The sequence below is a fragment of the Cydia fagiglandana genome, chromosome 15 (genome assembly GCF_963556715.1).
Source record: "Cydia fagiglandana chromosome 15, ilCydFagi1.1, whole genome shotgun sequence".
In the NCBI taxonomy this organism is placed as follows: domain Eukaryota; kingdom Metazoa; phylum Arthropoda; class Insecta; order Lepidoptera; family Tortricidae; genus Cydia; species Cydia fagiglandana.
In genome coordinates, this window is record NC_085946.1 from 13,216,808 (window position 1) to 13,235,620 (window position 18,813).

The 18,813-nt window shown below is 40.2% G+C and overlaps 1 protein-coding gene across 1 annotated transcript; it reads left to right on the forward strand.

The window, feature by feature from the left end:
* The first annotated feature begins 1,606 nt into the window (after window positions 1-1,606).
* Window positions 1,607-11,906, forward strand: LOC134671601 (polyserase-2-like). The gene is made up of 12 exons (XM_063529459.1): window positions 1,607-1,764; window positions 2,760-2,891; window positions 3,967-4,120; window positions 4,596-4,694; window positions 4,793-4,929; window positions 5,639-5,695; window positions 5,857-5,918; window positions 8,797-9,043; window positions 9,738-10,011; window positions 10,200-10,298; window positions 11,142-11,338; window positions 11,773-11,906. Exons 1-12 carry the CDS (start codon window positions 1,621-1,623, stop codon window positions 11,875-11,877), a joined length of 1,707 nt encoding a protein of 568 aa, XP_063385529.1. The 5' UTR covers window positions 1,607-1,620; the 3' UTR covers window positions 11,878-11,906.
* The last annotated feature ends 6,907 nt before the right edge of the window (window positions 11,907-18,813 follow it).

Sequence of the window (18,813 nt, forward strand, 5' to 3'; positions counted from 1 at the left end):
TGTTCTTGTTTTATTATCTTTCACATGCATAGTTTAGATGACAGGCGACTAGAAGCGATTATTTTCTTTGCAGTCGAGAGTTTTTGTCTTAGTAAAGTTCATAGTAGTTAACGGAGGTGACGCGGGCCGTACTTTGTTCATATTTATGACTTTATGAGACAATCTCGTTTGTCACTATTACATACAAAATAGCCAAGGCGGCACTCGGGCCGCATGCGGCCCGCGGGCCGCAGGTTGCCGACCGCTGATCTACGCCTACACCTTTTGTCCGATCGAAACGAAAATCGCTATTTTATCGCCGCTGGTCGCATCACAAAACCAGATGTGGAAAAAGCATTATTAGAGTCTGTTCGGAAACGGAAGAGCCATGAAATGTATTGGGGCTCATACATTCCACGACTTCTCTTTCCGGACAGACCCTTCTACTTATACGAATCGTATAAGTAAGATCAGAGATGTGACTTATTTGAAATACTTGTTTTTTAAAATGCAAATACAAAATACCTATTTTGTATTTAAATACCTTTTGAAGAAAACTATTTTGTATTTTATTTGAAATAGTTTTTGGGACCTATTTTCTATTTTCAAAATACAAAATACTTTATAGTAGGTAGGTAATGTAGGTAGGAGTTACAATCTCTTCTGATGTTACAATCCTGGCAACTCTCTCATTATTTTAACATGGAACTGTTGAATCTGTTTAGTAACGTCGCACATGACCACAAGCGTAGCGAGTGGTTAAAAAAGTGGAATCTTGAGTGTTGCGAGGGTTTCAAGGCACGAGAGGAGAACAAACTTTTCTGCCCTGGTGAAACACAAACGAGACGTTTTCATCACACTAACGAGAGGCATTATACTAGCTGTAAAACATTACAAATTAATGCTTTAAAAGTTGGCCGTTAAAAACCATCATCCATACCTATATCCTACCGGTTAATATGAGCAAACTACTAGAAAATCGGAAATTCCGAGTAATACTTTTTAATTCAGACTAGGTATTCACTAGTCAGAGTACCTTTTACCGCAAAGTATTTAGTATTTTTAAAAAGTATTTTGAAAATACCTATTTCGTATTTTGTATTTAAATACAAATTCAAAAACTATTTTGCATTTGAAATAGTATTATCAAGGAAGTATTTGTATTTTGTATTTAAATACTTGTGTGTGTATTTTTATAAAGTATTTTTCACATCTCTGTATACGATATACTTAGAATAATTTGGAACTGTTATAATGTACATGCACATCGTACTAAATTATGACGTGAGAACCAGGACATAGTTAAATATTTGAAGAAGTCTTATCGCCTATATCTAACATTTCTCCGATGACTCCTATCACTGATAAAGACAGATAATGCCAATGGGATAAACTGGGCTAGCTCTTAGCATCAGTTTTATACAGATAGACCGTGTTAGAATATGCCTACTGTGATACAATTTGCGTATGTGTAAAAAAATACAACACATTTTTTTGAGATTTGACCCTTTATTAGAACCTTGAATATGTGCTAAAAGAATTATCTTGGCCAAAAATAAATGGTCACCTATTTCCGGCAGGCCATAAATAAAGTTTTGAAATAGAAGTTATTCAACAGTTAAATATAAAACAGTAGCGGCAATGTTGAAACAACTACTGTTGTTAAGTTTGCCTATTACGCTGTACGCCTGGCAGCTGTGCCATGATGAGTCGTGCCAAATTACGAGCCGACAGGCGAGGATCATTGGAGGGGACATCACGGAACAGAATTCTAGGCCTTTTCAGGTAAGAAATATGTGACGTTCCACGGTAAAAGGTACCTTATTGCGGCTGGCGCTTACGTCGCATAGCGCCGCAATAATATCGGAGCGGCGTTAATAATAGCGTAAGCGCCAACAGCCATAAGGTACCTTTACCCGAGGGACGTCACATATGGTTTTGTAAAATCTTATTAGTGAATACTTTGATTATCACTATTATCAGTACTTATAGTTTGATTATTTAGAATCAGTAGTTCGTTTACCTACTTTGTCTGGAACCAAAATACCTACTCCATGATGGAGCACTAAGAAATATGTAGGTAAGTATACGTAGGTATATATTTACACTAATAGGTAATAATCTTGTTCCACTCAATGACAATTCAAGAGAAGGTGAGGTTGCCAGACCTCAACGAGGGTGCGGAGTATTAGATGTTAGGTAAGGGCCCCCCCACATCTGGCGTCTTTCGAGCGTCGGCGTCTACAATTCTATGGCCGACGTCGACACAACGTCGACGCAACTGCGCAGCGACGTCATTTTCCATAGCGCTGGACCGACGCCGACAGACGCCGACGCTCGAAAGACGCCAGAGGTGGGGGGGCCCTTAGGTAAATGGTAATTCTAGTTTAACCTTTTGAACGCCAAACGGCGCATCCATTTGCCGTGCCGTGCCACTAACGCCACGGGGGTAAAGTTCAATTTTGTGAATAAATCATGCCAACCTAACAGTGGGGTGTTTTTCAGTAGATGTTCATCAAAAAACGATCGACGTCAACTGCCGTCTTTGGCGTCGTTGTCACGATTTTGCGTTGACGTCAATTGCCGTCTGTGACGATGGCGTTCAAAAGATTGATATCTAAATACGTATTTAGTAGAAGTACCTAAAGAGAGAGAGGATAATCGACAATACTTAAGGCAGTTGCTGTCTTTACCTATATGCCAAATCCAAAGAAACAAATATAAACTTCACACTTTTGTTTGGAACCATTATAATCCGTGGGTTTATAACCTCATTGTAGGTCGCCCTGTACTCGCGAGTGGGAACCACGGGTGAAGTGGGGTTCTGCGGCGGTTCGCTCGTCCACCCGGAGTGGGTGCTGACGGCCGCGCACTGCTGCTACCACAACGGTCAGCAGGTCGACAACGTGCAGGTATTCAATGTTTCATGTTGTAGTCATGCGCTAATACTCGTGTGAGCGATACGAGGTGGGGCTCTGCGGTTGGCTCACCCGGAGTGGGTGCTGACGCCCGCGCACTGCTGCTACCACAACGGTCAGCAGGTCGACAACGTGCAGGTATTCAATGTTTCATGTTGTAGTCATGCGCTAATACTCGTGTGAGTGATTACGATGTGGGGCTCTGCGGTTGGCTCACGCGCAGTGGGTGCTGACGGCCGCGCACTGCTGCTACCACAACGATCAGCAGGTCGATAACGTGCAGGTAGGTATAATGTTTAATGTCGTGGCTATGCTCTTTAATAGGTTCTCCTGTGAGTGAATACGAGGTGAGGCTCTGTGGTGGTTGGCTCACTCGGAGTGGGTGCTGACGGCCACGCACTGCTGCTACCACAACGGTCAGCAGGTCGACAACGTGCAGGCATGCAATGTTTCATGTTGTGGCCATGCTCTATACTCATGTGAGTGAACACGAGGTGAGGCTCTGCGGTGGTTGCCTCACTCGGAGTGGGTGCTGCTGACGGCCGCGCACTGCTGCTACCACAACGGTCAGCAGGTCGACAACGTGTAGGTAGGTATAATGTTTAATGACGTGGCCACGCTCTTTGTGAGCAGTGGCGGATTTGACCTAAGGCCAAGTCTTAGTAAGCCTGGGCCTAGGGCGGCAAATTGTGACAAAACATTCGCTGATGATAACAAGAACAACTCAAAATGTAGTCAATATGATGGGTGATGAGAAAGGGGCGGCAACCTGTAGCCGCTGGGCTAGGGCGGCAAAGACTGCAAATCTGCCACTGCCCGCAATGGTGCTGACGGCCGTGCAAAGCTGCTACCACAACCCATTGGCTTCTATTAATCAGTAATCAGTAATTTATTGCTTTCATAGGTACAATTAGGTCTTACATTAGAATGGTGAACAAGCTGTGAACCCTGTAAGGGTACTACAATTTAAGTACATATGTAGCTTACAATCTAAGTAGTACAAGTACTCTTTTACAATACTTATACATTTCGGAGTGACTATTTTTTCTGTTAATCTTTGGTTTTGCAGGCTATCCTGGGCGCACACTCGCTGTACGACCGGTACGAGAACGGGCGTCGCATCGTGAATGTGGATGAGGTCCGGGTCCACCCAGACTGGGATCCGGACTCTTTTTCCAATGACATCGCACTCATGAGGCTCGCTAACGTCATGCAGCTTACAGGTATTAACTGTGTGTGCTAGTGCAGAGGTACTAAATTTTGAATAACTTTACGGTTTAGACTCACTTGTTTTTCGTCACTCGCACTCGCGTCGCAGCGTGCGACGCGGCGAGCCGCAGTACGCGATACACGGCTGTCGTGAACGCTGCTCGCACTGTCAGTGCTTGAGAAAGGAGACCTGGGGTCTCCGAACCATGTCGCCAACAAGTGAGTCTAAACCGTAAAATTATTCAATGTTAGTATGTCTCACAACAGTTTAAATTCGATTAGGTACTTAATTGTTTTTTGTTGTTGTATATGCAGTATTTGTCATGCTACTTCAGTCAACCTCAGTACTTTTGGTACCGAGACTGACTGAAATAGCAAGACACGTTCGTACGTTTCCGTGAAAATACGATGGAAAAATAACTATGCACTACAGTACCTGTTTCATTTTCTAATCCTTTCAATGGAGATGGAGACCTCTCGTTATTTCAGAGACCATCGATGTAGTCCGCCTTCCGTACCTGAGTATATCCAATTTTAATTTCGCTGGGTTGGGAGCCACGGCATCTGGGTGGGGAATCGCGGCGCCAGGTAAAATTCTCGTATTCCTAGTCCTAATATTTATTAAATATAACGTTATAAGACAAGTAGGTAAATTAACTTCATTATTTTAAATCCTTAATAAACAGGTGTGGAATTCGTATCACCAACGCTTCGAGAGAAGCTGATGACGGTGATGACGGACACGATGTGCAACATACAGTATTTCGACCAGCTGCCTGCCAATATGGTGTGTGGCTTCCACGCTACGGCCGGCACATGCAAGGTATTTAACCGACAAGTAATCTTGTAATATAAACATCAACGCGGGGCTATCCAGGTTTCTACAAAGGAGGGGAAAAGATGAGGGTCATAATTGCAGTCACACATCCTCACACCTAGTATTTATTACACACCAAGTATAGTATCTATCTACCCCATGCTGACTTTACGATGCCTTGTATTCGGGTCGGCTAAAAATCTCCCGTCTCTCCTACTATCCTGACTGCAAACCCTACACTCCTGTCCTATCTACTGGGTGCTCCGGTGCCTCGGGCCGGCTGCGGGCGCCTACGGAGTGGTGACAGGGGTTGTTGCGTAATAAGCTGGTTTGCGCGCGTACTTTGTTTGATTTCGCGTTTGAGGCTTAGCCGGTGTGAGGTGACGCTGACACCTCCACTGACTCGCTGCCGTTTAGGTTGAATCAGCAGAGTCATGCGAGCATACAGGGCTATTTGCCTCAACTCCGGCTCCCCCCTATAGTCTCCTCTTCCTAGTCCTTGCTGCAGGATCTGCTGGCTGGAGTTGCCCCTAGTATCAGTATCAGTATCAGACAAGTAATCTTGTAATATAAACATCAACGCTTCGAAAGAAGCTGATGACGATGTATTTAGACTGCCACAAGGATATGTGTTGCGGGTTGCGAGCGTAACAATTGATCTATTTCCTGATGTTTTATTGACAGATCAGACTCAATCGTGACTCTTGATTTTCAGGGAGACAATGGTGGTCCATTGACAATATGGTATAATGCCACAGAGGAAGTTATTCTGGTAAGTTTATGTTGCTTATATCTGTGCTTATATGTGTTTGCAAGAACATGTGGTCGTGGGAAAGATGAGACGAAGGTCCAAAAGCCTCAACAGCTTGAAAAATGCAGCTGAGTAATTTTTGACTTAGCGTCCTAGTTTAACAGCAGTGTTATTGTTATCAGATCGGCGTGGCGTCGTTCGTGGACGTGAGTGGGTGCAACGACGAACTTCCCTCTGTGTTCACGCGCGTACAGCGTTACCTGCAGTGGATCAGCGACAATACCGGCATCGCACTTCAATAACATGCTAGCTAATCTAGACAAACTTTACCTTTAGCCATCGGTAATAACAAGCTTTACCTACTGACGATCATAGTTCTGCTGTGTTAATTCATCTATAACATTATGCACCAGTCAAAAGTTGTAGTACAAAACATCAACGAAAAAACCGTTCGAGCTCATCTGACGTGTTCGCCACTCGAGAAACCTAGGCCTACCTACCAGTACCTACCTACCAGTTTTGTGTCCATGTCCCCATGTCCCCCATCGTCGCTACTTTGTATTTTATCTACCTGGGCCAGACCTGGGCTAATTGTAATCGACGATTTTTTGGTGTATAAGAGCCATTGTCATTTGGGTGACTTTCTAAAGTTACGTCTGCGACCTACACTGTTTATCGCTTACCGGCAAAATAAAGATTTAATTACTTCACACGATAAGATTTTCCTTCCTGGCTTTAATCATCTGACGTTCATTTCGAGGGTTTTATTAACGAACTGATAATCTATTTCTGATACCTATTTATCTGTAATTATAGTCGATATATGTACGTGGCTGTTTTCATTAGCTAGGAGGTATCAATCAATTTATTATCTCGTAGTCTATGACTCAAATGACTCAATGGAAAATACAAGAAAAGAACAACCAACATACAGACTACCTACCTACTAATCATCGAAACGATTTCAACGAGCCCGATTCAATAAAATCGCGTATAACATACTTATTACATCTTTCCTATGATATTAGACTTCAGAGGGCCTACTTCCAGCATCGAAAATCATCGCTATTGCATATTCGAGCGACAGAGAGGCAGGTAAAGTTTTCCGATTTTTCGATGTTGGTGGCCCTCTGATGACCACTACTTGCCATAATTTTATTTATACAGATCGTCTGGTGACAGCCAAAACTTTTTTTATTATATGTACCACAAGTTGAGAGCCACATTGAACCGTACATTTAGGTACAAAAATTATTATTTTACAATTAGTGAGTTTTCATTTCTCATTCATTGTTTATATACACCGTGTTTTTTTTTATTTCCGTTAACTTCGGGGTATGGTTAAGTATGTTTAAGAGAACTAAACGGCATAGTTAATTTAAAAGTTATTAAATGTACCATATAGCGTTGTTGTAACACGGGCATTACATTCAACTCAACCAGACAATTGAAATCTGTGACATATCAATGTCATTTCGTACATCAATCGACCGAGATTGTACTTAAGTTTAGTAGCAAATGTATGAACTCATTCTAAACACTAATCAATATGTAAACCGGCCCTAAGGCAAGTGTACACGCTTGTAAAGGCCTTATAGGAAAAAAATAAATTATTGATTATCTCCGAAATTGACTTAATTAGAACATCGGTGTCTTTGAGAAAGTTACTTGATTTAAGCTCAGGAATGCACCCTTGAAATTAACGGAAATCAAAAAAAACACGGTGTATAGAGCGGGGTGAAAAATGGCGTGCTCCTCTGTGTCTCAAAAAATGGACAGTTTTGTGCCGCATATACTTTATATGGACCGTCACAAAACTGACACCCAAAAATTTTAATAAAATAATGAGAACACTTTCTTTGTACAAAATTATGTAGATTATTAACTCAACTAGGAGCGTACGAGGGCGCCACCCTCTTCTGGAGCGCCCCGTTCATAGCCTGTATTTATTAGTATATGTATGAGATTGGCTAAAGCACCTGGGGCCTAGCCAAAATAGCAATCGTTAATATAGAAATTAGAAAACGCTAATGGAAACTTAAATAATGTAGGTACACTTACTTGTACAGTACAGGATGTAGTGCATAATTGTGTGCCATCGTATTTTCTCGGAAACGTTCGTATTTGTCAGATGCTACTTCAGTCAACCTCAGTATTTTTTTTGTACCGAGAGTGACTGGTCGTAGCAAGACACGTTCGCACGTTTCTGTAAAAATACGATGAAAAATAATTATGCACTACATCGGGTTTAAAGGCTTAGCCTTAGGCCGACGTTTTCTGTATGAGCACAGAATAAATAGAGTCTGTGCGGAAAGAGAAGAGTCGTGAAATGTATGGGATCCAATACATTCTACGACTCTTCTCTTTTCGCACAGACTCTAATAGTACTAGGTACGGAAGACTCACTCTCTAACAAAACGCGTCTGTTACGATCAGCACAGATATGGCCGCTACATAGGTGGCGACAGCGCAATGCGCGGCTTATGGCTTTCCCCAAAATTGCGATGGAACGGATGTACACTTTTAGCTACCTGTAGCAAAGCGACGAAATACGTACCTCTTTCAGTACAATCCGGCGCCCGGTTTTGTTATTGTCAAATACGGAATATCATCAATTAGGTAAGTAATTCATTTGAATATAATTTGAAGATAAGCGGACACTATCACCTCATTATGCTAATACGAATGATAACAATATAGACAAATCAAAAAAAATTTAAACGATAAGTAGGGTAATTGCGTCAGTTTACCGTCCAGTGCATGCAACAGAATTGCGTTTAATTTGTTGTTGTTGTATGTTGGTTCTTAATGTTTAATGAAATATGGACCCCTTCTGGGTAAAGGCAGGAGGCCTACTTCCTCTTCCACTGGATTGGACAATTACTCAATATTAATTAAATAAAGAGCCAATTTCCATTTAATCCAGCAGGCATAAAATGTTAGAATAAAATAGAATATATATAGGCATAAAAGGTACCGACATGTTATCAAAAATCTGATTAATTCCGGGGATAATCATTCAATAAAAGATTAGGTCGATTCATCATATTAATGCCGATAACAATGTTATATAAATCAAAGCTTGTTTAAGATTTACCATATTCCGATTATCATTGAGTAAGAATGCGGGCACTGTTGGTTGGTTTGGCTATAGTGGCGGCGGCGGCGGCCTCGGCGCTGCCGTCTGCGGAGCCAGTCCTGGGGTACCACGATGCCGTGGGCATCCCTCACGCGGCCAAGGTTAAGGAAGCGGAAGAACAGTACTTCGCCAGCCGTGATGACCGGGACTTGGCCAACCGTGATGACGCGCAGGTTAACCCTCTCATTGTGGGAGGAGTTGTGGCGTCAACCGGTGCTCATCCTTACTTGGTGAGTAGGTAATTATAATTAATATTACTATTAGATGTGATGTTCAATCGGCTCCCCTTTGTTTTGCTTTTGACCGCCAAATATGGCAAAAAATAGTAAAATTATATATGAGAAGCACTGTTTTTGAAGTGAAAACTTCTTTAGCGGCGCTGTGCACTTTTTGTGATGGGGAAAAAATATTAAACTCGCGACAGCGTAAGACGTAAGATGTAAGACGCTTCGTAAGACGGACACGTGACCTGATCGAAAAACTGTTACAATTGAGTTTTCACTTCTGCCGGCACTCCCGGAGTGCAACCCGTTGTTTTTTTTATTGAGGTGTGCAATAAAGATTGTATTATATTGTGCCAAGCCATAGTGCTCTGATCACCCGCGACATCGATGAGTAAAAAAGCCAAGTTGGATTACTTGGAGTCGGACACGCACACGAAGGCTTCCGTACCATGACGCAAAAAACGGCAAAAAAATCACGTTTATTGTATGGGAGCCCCACGTAGATATTTATTTTATTCTGTTTAGTATTTATTGTTATAGCGGCAACAGAAATACATCATCTGTGAAAATTTCAACCGTCTAGCTATCACGGTTCTTGAGAAACAGCCTGGTGACATACACTGGAGTCTTAGTAATAGGGTCCCGTTTTTACCCTTTAGCTACGGAACCTTAAAAATGATTTAGCATGTGATTTTTCCAGGCGGGTCTCGTCATCAGCCTCATCAATGTGGCTGGTCAATCTGCCTGCGGCTCCTCACTCCTCTCCGCCAATCGGTTGGTAACCGCAGCCCACTGCTGGAACGACGGTATCAGGCAGGCCTGGCAGTTTGAGGTGGTCCTGGGTTCCAATTGGCTGTTCATCGGCGGTACTAGGATCAGCACGTCGCAGGTCATCACGCATTCGGCGTGGAACCCCTCAACTCTGGCCAATGATGTCGCTGTGATCTATTTGCCTACCAATGTAGCCTTCTCAGGTAAGATATTATTTTTCCTACCTACATAACCTTCTATGTGTGATAAGGATTTAAGAGTGTTTATTTTATTTATTTGGGGCATCAACAGCAATACCAATATTTGTTATTTATCATTATCATTAGTAAAAGATGGGACGAGATAATATTACTACCTATGACTATTGAAATTGAAACTGTTTTTGTTTCAGCTATTATCCAGCCCGTCGCCTTGCCGTCCACCACTCAACTGTGGGACCAATTTGTGGGTCTGTGGTCAACTGCTTCTGGATACGGCAAGACCAGTGACTGTGAGTGTGCCAGGAGGAGGAATCGATTAGATGGGTCAAACAGATCACTGTGTTACGTTCTTTCCTGTGGACATACACAAAGTTAAGGGCTATAAAGATTAATTTTCTTATTTAACCCTTATCCACGTAAAAAGGTCCTCCTTTTATTTACAGAACTATGATAAAATCATTACTTACATGCCCACAAGCTGTTAACTATTGCCCACAGGAGAGAAAACTAGCGTGTTCGCGCGAACTGTACATTTTTCTCCCCTGTGGGCAATAGTTAACAGCTTGTGGGCATGTAAGTAATGATTTTATCATAGTTCTGTAAATAAAAGGAGGACCTTTTTACGTGGGTTAGGGTTAAATAAGAAAATTAACCTTTATAGCCCTTAACTTTGTGTATGTCCACAGGAAAGAACGTAACACAGTGATCTGTTTGACCGAGATCCGTAGAAACTAGAAAAATATATTTCCTCACGGATTTACAGAGCTTCGTTATGTCAAAAAGTGTGAAAAATTGCACACACGAAAGTCCACATTTCAGCAGAGCATCAGTTGCTGAGCTGAGTTGTTTTCGGTGAAGGAAAACATCGTCAGGAAACCGGACTAATCCCAATAAGGCCTAGTTTCCCATTTGGGTTCGAAGGTCAGATGGTAGTCGCTTTCGTAAAATCATGGGATTAGTTGTCAAGCGGACCCCAGGCTCCCATGAGCCGTGACAAAATACCGAGATAAAGCGAGGAAGAAGAAGAGAGCATAGTAGTTATCGTCATTATTTTCCTAATTAGTGGCGTGGACTTGGTTCTGAACCGAGTTCTTGCATTGAACAAAACATTTAATTGATAACTATTATTGCAGTGCAAGCCGGCGTATCGACGGCCAGCGTGGTGAGCCAAGTGTCCCTGCAAGTGATCTCGATGGCGCAGTGCCAACTCAGCTTCGGTCAATGGATTCTGGACAGCACCCTCTGCACCAACGGTATCGGAGGCGTCGGCATCTGCGGCGGCGACTCCGGCGGCCCGCTGGTCATTAACTCCAACGGACAGACTATTTTGGTAAGTTACTGTAGATATTTTTCATAAGTTTCTCGCATTTTGTCGTAAGATTTGTGTGGAAGTATTGGAATAAGAAGATAGAATTAGATAGTTAGATAAAGGAGTGGCCATGAGAAATAGCGCTACCACGGACCGCGGTAGCGATCTGCATAGTAATGACCGAGTTGGAGTGAAGTCACAGATGTTTCTGAGGACAGAATGAATAAAGATGATCAAAACCCTGGCATGAACTTATGAAAGCTCTCTACTATTGGGGTTTCTTACAACAACATCATAGAATTTTGTTGTAAATTACGATTAACGATAACTCCATCCTTATGGAAACCCCCGCAGCCGTAGCCACTGGGCTGTGATGGTGTTATGATATTAATCTGATCACATGGTGTGTGTGTCGACAAAATACATAATTTTAAAGTACAATGGTAATATTCCAGGTGGGCATCAGCTCGTTCGTAGCAGCGTCCGGTTGCCAGCTCGGCCACCCCTCGGCCTTCGCCAGGGTCACCAGCTTCTACAGCTTCATAGTCAGCCATCTGTAAACCTGACCCGACTTGAACGACATCTGTAAGATCTTGGTCTTCGGTTGACGCAGCCGTTACAGCCTTACATTACACGTGGACAGCAATATTTCGATAAAATGGCGTAATTCTGCTGTCTGCGTCAGCCGGAGACCAATACCTAATAACCTTAAACCTAAAACCACCACAGGCATAGGGACAAAGGTAACTTTTCTAGGACCATAAAATGAGTTGCCTCAGTTAATATTGCTGGTGTTGATTGGATTGACTGTATTTATGTACATGTTGAGCTAGGTTGAACTAGTGAATATAAATTATAAAAAAACCTATAGGTCTTTTCTTAGAGGCTTGTTACTTACAAGTGTCCAGTGTACCTACAACCTGTTGACCCGGGGCACATTTGTGAATACCTTTCAATTTATCTTCTCATCTTGTAGTATGAAACTTTGCCCACGAGGTACCTAAATAATTTCATAAAGTGTAGTGTACCGACTTCTTACTTTCTTAATATCAATACATATATATACATATTATTTTTATTAAACTCTATTAGGCCTAGGCTAACTAGGGGGGCGTACGCAGTCGAATGCTGATAGCTGATAGTGATCCTGCGGTGCTCCTCTACAAGGCGGAGTCGGCATTCGTCGGTGGTTTTAGACTTAGGTGGTGGTTGTAGATCTACCACTGGTTAGTCCGTCATCGCTCCTGGTCACCCCGGGCCAGGTGGCATGCGTAAACGCATTTCTCCAACGTTAAAAAAAAGGCCTAGGCTAACTAATATAGGCTGTCAGTTGGCAGGCTGCTGTTAGGGATTTCATTATATAATAATTGCAACTAAACGCGCCTCTCGTATATTTGACATACATACATTTTGAAATTAGGCCCCACCGAAGTTTTGGGTGCGATATTGCGCCCATGGGTCTTCTCGGTTGGAGTAATCGTTTAACATTCGGAATCATTTCCTGTTTAATTGTCACAATCGCGAAAATTTAAATCAGAGTTCAGATAAAACTGGTTCGAATCTTATCAATTTTCTAGATAAGATTGCTTTCGTTTATTTTTCGACTTAAAATATAAACAAATCTCACTTTCATGCTAAATACTTAAGCTACGTAAATACCTACAGTGTGTAGGTATAGTAGGTAAATACCTATAGTTTATATTTTAGGTATTAAAAAGAAGTAAACTGACAATTTGTACATTTTCGGGTAGTTATAACATTTATTGGTTAACCAACCAAATACAAAACCGCCTGGATCAGTCACTGAACGACCGGACTTTAACCTACATTATTGGGTCATGTAATGTTTTCAACTACCCTCAACTGGCTTAAGGAGCCATTTGAGGGTAGATTTTGTTTACTTTTATTAAATACCTAAAGATACAAAGTATACGTCCGGAAAAGGGGAAAAAGTGAGGAATGAAAACGAAAGGTGAGATATCATTCAAGCTCCTTTATTTCGACCAGGTACCAAGCCAACCGGCCGTCAGGCAAGCCACGACCACTCAACGCAATCCCACTCTTATCCTTACGACACAAGGTGCATTTTTAAATTAGTTACGTCTAACCGCATAAAATATACTTTACAATATAGTACCTAGGTGCCATCCACGACGATGCGTCGGAGGTCACCTCCGTAGATGGCACAAGCTATCCTTTCTATACGCGTTAGGTATCTTCGCCAGTCCCTTGAGTTTCATAGACATTTATACATTTTTTGCACAACAATCAGTAAGTGTTTCTACGTTAGTATAATTCAAAATGTGCGATTTAAGCGTTCAATATATTTTGCGAACCGAATAAAAGTTCTCATGACTTAATAAAGTAAATTCCAAAGTGTTACATTTTATCATTTTAGTAGAAAAAGTCGCGTAGTATCAATATAAACAACGTTTGCACTTTCGGATAGTCAGTTGCAATAAAATTGATATTATTTCGCTACACAAGTAGAAAATATTAACAATTTTAGTGCTTTCGGCTAGTCTAAAATCCATCACGCTTTTCTGATAGTTGATCTAGCTAGTTGATAAACTGATAATGTATGCTTATATTATCACTGATAATGCCGATATCGAATTAATTAGTGATTATATAAGACACAAAAACAAACGAAATTTATTTAATGGGACATACATTTTAGTCTGTTTAAATTTTTTGAATCACAACAATAACTTCACACATACCATGCAATTAAATTGTCGAATATAATTTTATTTATACCATGAATTTTATGACACTTATTTGATAACAAATTATTTTTTTAGTTTATGTTATTTATAACAAATTATTCTATAACTATGAAATGTTGAGACTAGATAATTATAAATATAACTTATACAACGTTTAACAACTAAACTATATCATAGTGTGTTATGTGTTGTCGAGGGAGTTAAAATAATGTAGACTATAAATACAGACTGAATAAGTGTTTATTAACTAACTAAACCTAGACTTAAAACTATGAGGGCGCCAGGAGAGATTTTGTCCGGTGTTCGACAGGGTTTCTCTGCCTACCCGCTGCCTTTCTGACTAGCTCAGTCTATGCACACTCTGCCGTGCGTCCATCGAAAAGGGCATTACGTTACGCCCTTTTGTGGAATATTATGGCACTTAATTTCCAAAAGATAATCACTCTCACTAGTGGGATATCCAGATTTATGACCATAAATTTCGGTAAGCTATTTCGGAAACTTATTCACTGCACCAGTGGAGGATACGTGTTTTGTGTTTGAATTCTATTTCAATTCTCTCGGTTATGAATTCAAACGACAACTAAACAAAGAAACCTGTCCTCTAAAAATAAACAACTAAAACTATGAAAAAGTTCATCCACGGCGGGGTTCGAACCTCAGACCTTCCGTTCGCTAGTCCGAGCGCCTACCGCTGAGCCATAGTGACTGTTAAGACAGCGGCGAAAATTGATCACCAGTTACGGCCAACTACAGTACAATATAGTGATACAAAAGATTGTCAACCTTAGCGCTAAGACGGACGGTCCACAATCACATGAATTGACTTGTTCATTACATGCCCCCTCCGTCAATAAAATAAATAAATCCCATTTATTTATTTTTTACATAATAAGGCTTGAGGTCTTTAATGTGCCAGACCCCTATGCTCTTACCGTATTTATTATTTAATCTAAAAACAATGTCTGACAATTTTTCAACAATAATTGCTTTCTCGAATTTAGGCGCCAGTTTAGCCATGAACTTTTTATTTGCATTTGACAGACATTTAGTACGTCTCCAGACTATATCTCCTAACTGAAATGATTCATCTCGTCTTTTAGCATTATAGTGATTACTGCTCTTAAAATGACCCATTCTTAGTTTTGCTTGCACCTGTTTAAAAATGTCATGTCTCGTTTTAAGGCTCTCTATATAATAGGTCCTATCTATTGCATCACCTACCCCTAGTTCCGACCCAGATGGTGTTATTTTAGGCACTGCTAAATTCGAGACAGAGGTCTCCCAACCTAAAAACAAATAAGACGGAGTATACTCCGTCGTTTCATGCACCGCGGTTCTTATTGCATGACCTAACTCATCTAAATGACTATCCCATTCATTATGATTTTTTGAGTTTATATATGATGAGATCATTGTTCCAATTACGCGGTTGACTCTCTCTGTCGGGTTACTCTGTGGATGATAATTTGGGGTGTACGAAATCCTCACATTATACTTCATTGCCAGTTCCTTAAAAAGTTGAGACCCAAACTGCTTTCCGTTATCACATACAATAACCTTCGGAGCACCGTAAAGCAAAAATTGTTTCTCTACAATTTCACACAATTTATCAGCTTTGCCCGTACGCAGAGGAAATAACAAGGTAAATTTACTAAAAACACAAGTAATTACTAATAACATAGTGTTGCATTTTTTGCTTTTAGGAAAAGGACCCATATAATCCATGGCAATTTCTTGCCATGGGCCTTTGATTTCCCTATGCTGCCCCATATGACCTAAAGGCAATTTCTGTAAAACCTTACGACTGGCACAACATTCACATCCATTCACATACTGCTTAACGTCCTCTAACATGTTATGCCAGTAGAATTTCTGTTTAACCCTAAATAAGGTTTTTCTTATTCCCAAATGACCAGATGTTGGAGTGTCATGGCATTCCTGGAGTACTTTTGCGCGCAACGATTCTGGCACAAATAATTTCCATTCGTCCTCCTTATTCGGAAACTGCTTCATCAGTATCTTCCTGTACAGAAGTCCGTCAGTAGCTTTCCAATCCGAATCATGACCCTCTGCTGAAACCTTTGCCAATTTATCCTTATACCATACATCCTTATGTTCATCAGTGACTTCGATGAGATCTACCTCACAATCCGGCTGTGCTACCCCTCGGGACAACGCATCAGGAACTGTATGACATTTCCCTGGCCTATGAATAATCTCAAAATCAAATTGCTGCAATTTCATAGCCCAGCGCGCCAACCTCCCATGCGGGTCCTTCATTTTATGCAACCAGAGTAGTGCGCTATGGTCGGTTACGACTGTAAAATGTGTGCCATCAACGTAAGATCTAAATTTCTCCACCGCATAAACTACACTCAACAGCTCTCGTTCTGAAGCCGAGTACTTCATTTCCTGATCATTCAATTTCCGACTCAAATACATCGCTCATGTACGGCGGGGTTCGAACCTCAGACCTTCCGTTCGCTAGTCCGAGCGCCTACCGCTGAGCCATAGTGACTGTTAAGACAGCGGCGAAAATTGATCACCAGTTACGGCCAACTACAGTACAATATAGTGATACAAAAGATTGTCAACCTTAGCGCTAAGACGGACGGTCCACAATCACATGAATTGACTTGTTCATTACAAGTGTTTCAGATTAGTGCTACATTATAAAAAGAACAATGACAGATTCAATTGTTATGACTAAATACACTACAAAAGCTACTTTTCCTATAGACTGCCCTCGAAACAATAATTCGATGTTAAAAATAAAATAATCAGAATGCCAATGAAAGGAGGCTGACACGATGACATATTTACAAGCTGCTTCAGCTATAAAACCTTTTTACCACTAGCAAAAAAACTTTTTAAAAGGGTTGGTCTAGCTAGACCTAGTGCCAGAATTCATTATCTAAATAAAAATATGAATAGCAGTGCCTTATGGCTATTTTATAGGTAGATAAGGTATATTCAGGTAATGCCGAATGTCGAAAACGGTCGGATAATTCCGAAAAGGGACTCTTTCTCATCTGATTTTCGGAATTATCATCCATACGAAATTACCCGAATACACCCTACTGTTTTTCATGATCAAGTCCTGTTTTCCTGATCAATTTTGTCACGAGATGTTATACATAAAATAATGAATATATACATACATACGTAGTGTATTGTTTTGCGAGCACTTACTTATCCCGAAGCAATTTCTTATCTAATAAAATTGGGAAACGCGGCGAATTATTTCGATAATAAAACGCAAAAAGCGAAATAAATTACATAAAACATTATGAAAATAGTGACAAACACAGCCAAAATAATTTGCTACGCGAATCCCATAAAAATGTAGAGACAATTCCAGTTTCAGTACATTCTGTTCGATATTTACAATATTTGAAATTAATTCTGCCAGAGATAAAATAGGGCGATTGCTAAAATAAATATTTATAAACTAGCACTTAAGAAAAATAACTTGAAAGTAAACCTAGAAGGAAGCATTAATTAATCAACTACCATACGATATCACAGTTCTTTTATGCAAATAATGTAATTATAATATTAACTCAAATATGTGTAAAATTATTCGTTAGTTGACAACCAAAACTCAGTTGCATAGGTATATATGCCAGTGGCAAAGTATCAAACATATTCACTTTATAAGCAAGCTAATTTATTTCGTATAAGACCCATTTTAAGAGTTATAAAAAGGTGCTCAATTCTATTAAATTAGGCAAGCCGGTTAGAACCGAGTTCTATGAACGCTTCATCGCTGGTTAACTTTTGGAAACCTTGTATGTAATTCCATACCGAAATGTTTGCTATTTACTGTAAAGTTTTGGTTGTTAACAGAATACATTTATAAATTAGCATTCAAGTGTAGTATTATTAAAAAGTGTAATGGCAAATTCATTTATACGACAATTTGGTTCACTATAGTTAGTTTTTTTAGCATTAGAAATAAGGTAAACAATCTTGATGTGTCTTTTAATTGAAAAACACATTTTAAAAATAAGTTACGGCAAATATGTAACAGTTATGAATCTAATACGATCATGATATTCTTCTGCTTTAATAAGTAATAGTTACTAATTTTTAAAAAGCGTTTTTCAATTAAAAGACATGTCAAGATCGCTTACCTTCTTCGAAGTTCTTTCTAATGCTAAAAAAACGAACTATAACGTTGCCCAAGATCGTTTCATCCAATCGAGGACAAAACTTTAAATAAAAGTGGATAGTCTTCCTACAGAAGTATATTCAACTGCAATTATAAATGCAGAAAGCGCTATTTTAAAAGCATCAGACACCCGCAATCCAACCATATCTAACAATTAGACGTGTCAACTTTTAGTTCCGACGATTCCGGCTAAGCCGATTCATTCAATCGTTACTAACTCGCGTGAATGTGGATTTCCTTATTTAGATTTTTGTTGCAGTTATAAGGAAATCAACAGTAAATTTCCTGTTTAGAAAATTATTCAAAAGAGCAGTGAAGGTTCATTGAACCTACCTATCAATGAGTATTGTAAATAATAATCATGATTTGCCATTTAATCGTAAAAATGCTTGATATCAAGACAGTGTTGGCTGATAAAGATAATTGGAAAAAAATATTTAGGGTCGTAATATGTGTCCACAGAAAAATAAAATGCTTATTTCAGAACTCGGACCCTTAGACTAGAATTTCCTATTTTTTTTATTTAGATTAAATACAAGCCACCGCAAATCTTAGATATGCTGTCTTAGACGGCGCGAGAATTTAAATTG

What these genes read in the sequence shown, in the direction of transcription:
- LOC134671601 (XM_063529459.1), top strand. Translation starts at nt 1,621, where the DNA reads ATGTTGAAACAACTACTGTTGTTAAGTTTGCCTATTACGCTGTACGCC. An exon ending in AGCAGGTCGACAACGTGCAG is followed by an intron (nt 2,892 to 3,966) that starts GTATTCAATGTT and finishes TTGGTTTTGCAG; the next exon opens with GCTATCCTGGGCGCACACTC. An exon ending in TACCAATGTAGCCTTCTCAG is followed by an intron (nt 10,012 to 10,199) that starts GTAAGATATTAT and finishes TTTTTGTTTCAG; the next exon opens with CTATTATCCAGCCCGTCGCC.